Raw genomic sequence first — 8,330 nt, 5'->3', positions numbered from 1 at the left:
GTCCATTCCGTGTTGAACGCTCGATTTTCGGCATCTACTTTTCTCTTTTTAGAAAGCGCCATAGTGTTTGCACCTCTTCTGACCGTAATTCACGCCCTGTCTTCCTGTATCACCTCCCTGCGTTTCTCGCTTCAATCGCTTTTCGCTCGCCTCTCACCTCCTCTTCCTTATATCACTGCGTGGATGTCTGTGCCTGGCCACAAACCTCTGCTTCGGTTTGCTCATTCAACTCGCTCTGAGTTCAGGCTGGCGATTTGATTCGCTAGTTGAACCACGTGGTTAGTATGACTCGCACGCGATTGGTTTGTAGCTTCCAATCCTTGCTCAGTGCAGAGCTGGTAAAAACACTTGTGTCAGATAGGGGAAAAAAATAAATGCTCCGGTTTAAAATTAATTCTCCCGTCAAAATTTACAAATATTTTAATAATTTATTCCGGGTCCGGATGGGATGGCATATGGGTCCGTATCCGGACCGAGGTCCGTTGGTTGCGGACCACGGCTCTAGGGGATTCCATAGTAAGCAATAGCCACGCTTGAACTTTTTTTTCTCTCATTTTATTTATTTTTTAAATCCAAACGAAAAATAAAATTCACAAGCTAATATGTAGTTCCACTGTTTCACACTGTCGGTACAAAACTGCAATCAGGTGTTCTATCTGTGCTATCCATCAACTTTGTGGTAATGCAAAAGCGCGCGTCGATAGGAAATATGCTTACTTAGCAGATTTTTTTTATCGATGCATCCAACCTGTGGAAGTTTCTTTCTTCTGTTTTATTTTGTTGAAAAATATGGTAAACTTAACTTATGCATTTATAACTGGGTTTTTGTAAGCTGCTGTATTGCTGGGTTTCAGACACGTGACCCGGATGATGCGCGAAATTCAGATGGAGGTCCAGAAGTGGATTTCTCCAGTTCAAAACAGTAAATCAGTCAATTTTTTACTGATAAAATCAGTAAAAAAAAAAGACTTCTAATATAATCTTGAGGATTTACCCAGCGTCTTGACGATCCACATAACTATCTGGAGCTGCAGACTGCATATTATACAATGAGCCAGAAGAAAGTTTTCAAAAGCCTGGAGAATACAATCATTCAGTTTCAGATTGGGTCAAGCATTTAGGATGAAAAGAAGCATTAAATGGCTGTCGACTTGTTTCTGCCGGGTGAGTAGCTAGTTGTGATATTTTAAGTAATTAGTCTGTGATAACAATCAGATTGCTAACAACAAGCTAACCCGTGTTATTTCTATCAGCTTGGATCTCCTGGTAAATAATTTATTTAGCTTTTGTAAACCCAAATTCATGCTGGAGTTGCATGTTAATGTTGAGTCGCTGTCGGACGCTGGATTCAGGTCCAATGTAGGTCAACCATTAGCAGTCATCTAAAGAAACCCCCATGTTCGAGGCCAGACACGGACCATATGGGGGAACAGTCACAGCTCAATGTGACTGTATGGCTGGGTAGGTTTAGCATCAAAGTCCCACTGAATAAACATATTTTCTGTCTGAGACTCTGCACCGAGCTAACTGCTAACAATAGCACTGTGGGGACCACCAAGCTAGGGCATAAAAATAATATATCTTGCTTGTCTTTCCAAGTAACTGTTCAATAAAATATCTGAAAATACAATTTAAATGATCCGATCGATACCTGTTAGAAAGTGGTGCTGCAAACTCTGGCATTGTTAGTTTTCACACCTCCTGTTTTTAGCTGTAGGTTGTTTGTTACTACCCAATAGTAAGTCCCGCCTCACAACTCTTCAGACTCACTACKGCCCAGGTCTCCGTCTAACAGGTCCGGAAAATCCCCAAAACTTGGGTCTTACCCTAGAGATAGTTTGTGGAGAATTATCTGTTTAAACTGGGGTCGGAAAGGACTCGTCTAGCTCTGACTACCTTCGATCCAGAAGTTATGACCCTTTACAGTTGAGGAACAATCAGCTGAGTAGCCCTCACAGCTGCATAACCCCTACAACCACTCCTGTTAACGGTAGCTCCTCTCCTAAAATAACGGCACTTGTTGACGGCTAGATTAAGTTCAGTGACTTAGATTTAAGTCCCAGGGTCATTATTTTAACACTCACCAGAGGAAAACACAAAGCCTCCCTATCTCTAGAATCATGTATGTTAACTTTACCATATTTAGGAGAACCAACAATAATYAAGACTGACACAATTAAACTCACTGTTCACATTTCTCATTGGAATTTTAGAATATAATTTTATTAAGCAAGCTTTAGCAGGGGCATATGACAAGCAGGTTAATTTCCCAAAGGTTATGAAATAGGTAAAAATATAATAAAATCAAATTAAAATCAATCACATCCTAYCCTTATTCTTATCCCTAACCTGTGTCACTAAGTTCACTGAGCGAGGCTTTGGGGGAAGCAGGTCAACTCAAACCCGATGGTTCTTGGTCTCGGCAGCTGTAATCTTTAGATGTCCTTGGTCAGAGTCTTTGTTCAGCCGGAGCAAAGTCCTCTTTCTGAAGAGAAGCGGAGCAAAACTGTACGTTGTCCTTATAACGTGCAGAATCTTTGTCATTAAATGACCCCCGTCTCTTCTCCAAGTCGGCTGCAACAGAGTTGAGAGCGTTGGGTAGAGGCAGAGGAGCTGGTCGGATCTGGAACCAGGGTCGGTGGCTGGTGGAACTAGTCCCTTCTTGGCGGCGCGAAGTCTTTGAGCTTCCCTCGGTCCCGGGGTGTGGTCCTCTGCTGGTCTTTAGCCTGCTTCCTCTTGTTGGCTCCTCTTCTGCACCGCGGACGAAGAACCCCTTTCCTCCCCTGTACTCCAGTTTTTAAGCCCTCTCAACTCAGGGCGGTCTACGGGGCAGGGCTGCGTTACTTTTAGAACCTTCCCACTGCGTCTCACTGTCTGTGGAAAGTCCCAACCTTCCCCAACTCTCCTATGACTCATTCATACCTCATTACCACATCTACGGTACTTCCCTTGTTTTCCGTTGACCATCTGTTTCTGATTCTGCCGCGCCCTCGCCCCCGCTCAGTAATGACTCATTCCACACAAACCTTAATTTCCCTAATGTATTATAACATTCAGCTGATTAAAAGTACAGAATATATATTTTTGATTATACATTACAGACATTCCTTCATTGGCATGTATTATTATTATTATTTTAAACCTGTTACAGCCACCACGGCACGTCGTCCTACTGTCACAGGATGGGATGTCCACTGCAGTGCTAGACAATATTTTATGGCGATGTTTTTTGTCTATAAGAAGTGATCAAAAATTATTGAAAAAGCTGTTTTTAAACAATTAAATAACTTCCTAACAATAACAAACTGCTTTGACTCCTTCCAGTCTGGTTTTTGTGCTCACCACAGCACAGGGGAGCTCAACACGTCGATCATGAAAGGTTTGGAGTCGATCTCTGCCACCAGGACGCTGAGTCAGCACTTCCTCTTCTGATAGGCTTATCAAAATATTCACTAAGATTCTGAACGTTTGTAGCTTCATTAAAAAATAATAATTATAAAAAGTTAACGAAACATGTTAAAATTAATAATCTCAGTAATTATTGTTTCAACAAGATGTTGCGCAATTCTGTGCGTTTCGGTTCCATTAACAAAAAAAMMMAAAAAAAAAGCGACTCAAAGACCAACTGAGAGCAGAGCAGGAGTTTAAATCAGCTGCTCAACCACCGCTGTGTTCATGAGAGGATTATTAATAATCGAGAAATAAATACCAAGCCTGGAAACCTGATATGTAACGGACTGAATGTTGTGTTTTTAATATAATCTTTGCTCGGCTTAAGCGCAGGTGGTTTCCACGGCAACGTGTGTGCTTAAACGACAGAGAGAGAGAGAGAGAGAGAGAGAGAGAGAGAGAGAGGGGGGGGGAGATAAAGAGGGTAGGAGATGTTTCCAGTTGATCTCTGTTCGGGTTGTTTTACCTTTATTTACCTTTGCTGTGGCTCATCACACCTGCTGTAGTTCYTGAACGTTCAATAAACAACAAACTTGGACTAATTACCTGGTTCTTTGTGAGCATACGTCACAACAAACATCAAATGGGACAAATATATTTAATTAAGTTTTAACAAATTCTACCGCGATAATTATGTGATTAAATTAATTATATCCCGACTTCAGAAGATTTGCCTTYACCTTTATTGGGCTCTTTGGTTCCTCCTGTCAGTCTGTAGATTCTCATACTGAGAAAAACCAAATTTCAGATCCACCATGACTGACTGACCTGCTGACGTCAGGTTTACAACCAGCTTCTGACTGAGAAATATAATAAACATGAACAGTAAAATAAATAAATAAACTGAGAAATTCAGTGTATCTCACTTACTTCGGTTCAAATTGCGACAAACCCAATGAGTTGATTGACAGGTGCCATCGTGTCAGCTGAACAAGTGCGCGCGCCTGACATTCAAAGTGATGTGACGTCATCTCCCCACCCCACAGCTGTGTGAAGCTGACACCCCACCGCTGGTTCTCATGCACAAATTACCACATGAACATTTGGTTGTCATCTGTACTAATATCTTTAGTTAGTTAGTTTAACCTTTAGTTCACCAAGCCAAACATTAAGAACAATTTCTTATGCACAATGTTAAGCTGAAAGTGTTAAAACATTTTTAAAACATTTAGTCTGGTATCCAAAATGTGCAAAAGGTGAACTTATATTTAGTTATATTAATATAGATACATTTTATTACATTTATCTAGCCTATTAGGAATGTAAATAGGCATTTATGATCTAATAATAAAAACAAAAAAAATTCTGAATTAATCAAACTGCTTTTTTGTTTTAGCAATAAATAAGTGAACACATATCGTTTTTATATYATCAGTCAATACATTTTTTATTTTAAAAAATCAGTTTATATCTAACTTCAGCAAAGTAGAATAACGTAATTTAAACATAAAGAAGTTTCACCTTTATTTTAAAAGTCAAACAATTCTTATAATTTTTTTTATGACCACACAAGATTTATATTGCCACGAACCTCACACCATCTCCATCAGTCTCATAAAATAGAACATATCAAAAGTCCATGAGATGTGTGTAGGGCCCGTTAGTGTCCAGCTGAAGCACCTGTCTCTGTCCATATGTTCCATGTCTCACAGTCACCTCAGCTTCCCTCCCCGTCTCTCCAGCAGCAGCCATCAGTTGTTTCTCACACAACGAGATGAAGGAACTGTAAAGCTTCAGTCCATCCTCTTTGCTGATGTTATTGTGGTACTGCATGCCTTTCCCTTTGGTTTTTCCACCCAGCGTGGCCTGAGGGACGATCAGCAGGCTACCAGGAAGCTCCAACACGGAAACCCTCTTTCCAGAAGGCAGCTCACACAACCGCAGGTTCAGCAGCGTGGACACTGACAGGAGGAGGAAGAACATGGGATTTATAGAGACTTTTACATTTCTTAAAGGTTCAAATTTGGTTTAAAAAAAGAAAACTAACCCATCTTAGGCAGGATGTCATCTGTGGCTCCCTTGAAGAAGCAGATGTAGATCACCATTCCTCTGTTGATCTGAAGATTAGCCAGGGTAATTCAGATGTTTGATAATATTCAGATGTTTCTATGGCGGCACACAGAGGTGCAGCGGCATCTCGAGCTCCAGGCTGCTTTGGGCACAAGTTCAGTGCCAATTTTTCAGTTGACGTACAGCTGAGCTGATTGCCATGGGAGACAATCCCATTGTTAATATACCACAGAGACTGAAATCMACACTTGGTAGGATTTCAGGCTCCTGAGGACAATGGACTGGCACAGCAGAGTGTGAAGAGCAGCGGTCAAATAGAAACCGATTCGTTACAAATGAGCACAGAGATGAAGAACTGTGCTGTTCTTTGCCTAACAGAAACCTGACTTAACATTATGCCAGATTCAGCCTTCCTGATCAATGGTGTTCAGTTATTCTGAGCCAGTCGTGACCACCACTCGGTAAAAGCACATGGAGGAGGATGGATCATGTGACTGAGCTTCAAGATGGTGGCATAGTTAACGCCAGGGACAGTGATCCAACTTTCCTTTAAAAACCTGTGTTCAGAATATACAACACTGATATTCATCTGATACAAATAAGAGACAGTTTATAATACACACACACACACACACACACACACACACACACACACACACACACACACACACACACACATACATGGGTATAGAGCCTTAGCTCCTCTTTTTACCAGATCACACAGATAAGTTTGTACAAACTGACAGAGGCACTGCTGCAGATTACAAAGAGTTTATTGAATTCACAAATTTTTCCTGACCAAGAATAGTAACGATTTATTTTATTATACGAAGTGACCACACTAAAAGTGGGAGTTTATGCTGGCCCTGGGATCCTTAAAGCTGAAAAATAGTTAAAATCCAATTAAATAAAATTAGACTGCTTGGGTGAGGAATAATAAAGAAAACACAAATACAACTAAATGCACCCAAGTGTTCCCCAACAAAAACACACTTGCACAAAAATCCCTGGTGAATACATTAAAGAAAAAAACTCTCCTTCCACTAGTCTCCTCAACCTAAATAAAATAGCACAGGTCCCTGTTTAAAACAAGCCACAGGGCTGGACAATAGAAACCCCCCTTCCCTAAACAAAACCAAAAAAAGAAGGTTCTTTTAACCAACAATAACTATCCAAAAATAAGTAAACTAAAACAATGCTGAAACTGAAACAAATTAAAAGCTGAAACAATAGCAGGCCAACCTACACACAGGAGATCTAGTTAGACAACCACTTTAATACAGATAATGAGAAACTCTTAGCCTTCTCTAAAGTGAAACTGGTCAATTTCGCTCTGTACGTCAGTATAAGTACATTACCTAAAACAATCAAGTTGAGGAATCAGAAATAATTCTAAACCACCTCGAGAGCAATGTAAAAAAAGAAAAACCTCTCTGCAAAAATCAGCCTGGGATCTGCTCTCCTCAGCGATCTACCTGCTTTTAACCCGTCTCCCTAACAACCAGCTGCTCCGTCACAGTGTCTCCATATATGGACAAGAGGAAGAGAGCGCAGCAGCACACATTCAGGACAAGGTTACATATATATACACTCACTTTTGTTGCCGGTAGACATTAATAGCTGTATAGTTATTTTGAGGGAAGAATACATTTACACTGTTATATAACCTACAGACTGCTTTTCATTGTGTGAAAGTGTCATTTTGTCAGTGTTGTCCCATGAAAAGATATAAATATCTGCAGAAATGTGAAGGGTGTACTCACTTCATAGTTATGTTCATAATAATAAACCTCAAAATTCTTCAAATAAATGGTATTTTAATGAATACAATTGCAATACAACTGCACATTCTATTTCAAAGCAAAAAAGTGGAAAAAGTAATTGAATATTAAAATATTTTACAGAAAGTCAAGAAATACACTGTTCAGAAGAATAGCAGTGTTGACATCTTTCTTTACAAACTCAAAAATAAACTATATAAACTAAGAAATGCTGGAAGATTCATCTTTCCTGAGAATCAAACTAATATTTAGTTACATAACCACGGTTTCTGATAACCGTTTCACATCTGTGGTCCATGGAGTTGACCAACTTCTGGCACCGGTCAGCATGTTCTGCAGCCCAGGACAACTGTACTATGTTCCACAATTCCTCTGTATTTCTTGGATTTGCCTCATGAACAGCATTTTTTTTTATCTCAGCCCACAAGTTTTCTATGGGATTAAGGTCYGGGGATTGTGCTGGCCACGCCATTACTTGAATTCTGTTTGTCTGATGACTTTTCTTGATTTATGGTGTGTTTGGGGTCATTGTCTTGTTGAAACATCCATTTCAAGGACATTTCCTCTTCAGCATACGGCAATATGACTTCTTCCAGTATTCTGGTAAACTCAAACTGGTCCATGAATCCCTGGTATGTGATAAATGGGACCAACCCCACAGTATGAGAAACCTCCCCATATCATGATGCTTCAACCACCGTGCTTTATCGTCTTCAGTGTGTACTGTGGCTTGAATTCAGAGTTTGCAGGATGTCTGACAAACTGTTTGTGGCCCTTTGAACCAAAAAGAACAATTTTACTTTCATCAGTCCCCGAAATATTACGGCAATTCTTTTTAGGCCAGTCAATATATTCTTTGGAAAACTGTAGCTGCTTCAGCACGACATTTTTTAACAATGGGACTTTGCGGGGGCTTCTTRCTGGTCAGTGGCGCAAAACGTGGGTATGCAGGGTATGCAACGCATAGGGGCGCAGCACCAGAGGGGGCGCCAAAACCCCGTCTGGAGGACGATGATGTTTTCCCGTACACTTCTGTGCGCCTTACGCTCCTTCATCTCGCGCACATAACGAGGTAAATGTAGCGAGTTT

General features: G+C 40.5%; 1 protein-coding gene across 1 annotated transcript in view; it reads right to left on the bottom strand.

Moving 5' to 3' along the window:
• Positions 1 to 4,820: 4,820 nt before the first annotated feature.
• Positions 4,821 to 8,330, bottom strand: part of dtd2 (D-aminoacyl-tRNA deacylase 2) — a 7,692-nt gene continuing 4,182 nt past the window's right edge. The window contains exons 2-3 of the mRNA XM_008398630.2: positions 5,438 to 5,507; positions 4,821 to 5,351 (exon numbers count right to left, since the gene is read on the bottom strand). Coding sequence (XP_008396852.1) covers positions 5,020 to 5,351; positions 5,438 to 5,507 — 402 coding nt within the window. The 3' untranslated portion in view covers positions 4,821 to 5,019. The remainder of the gene's footprint in view (positions 5,352 to 5,437; positions 5,508 to 8,330) is intronic.

Source organism: Poecilia reticulata, linkage group LG22, assembly GCF_000633615.1.
Source record: "Poecilia reticulata strain Guanapo linkage group LG22, Guppy_female_1.0+MT, whole genome shotgun sequence".
Lineage (NCBI taxonomy): Eukaryota > Metazoa > Chordata > Actinopteri > Cyprinodontiformes > Poeciliidae > Poecilia > Poecilia reticulata.
Note: the sequence above shows the minus strand (reverse complement) of the source record. Positions and strands in the feature narration are given on the sequence as shown.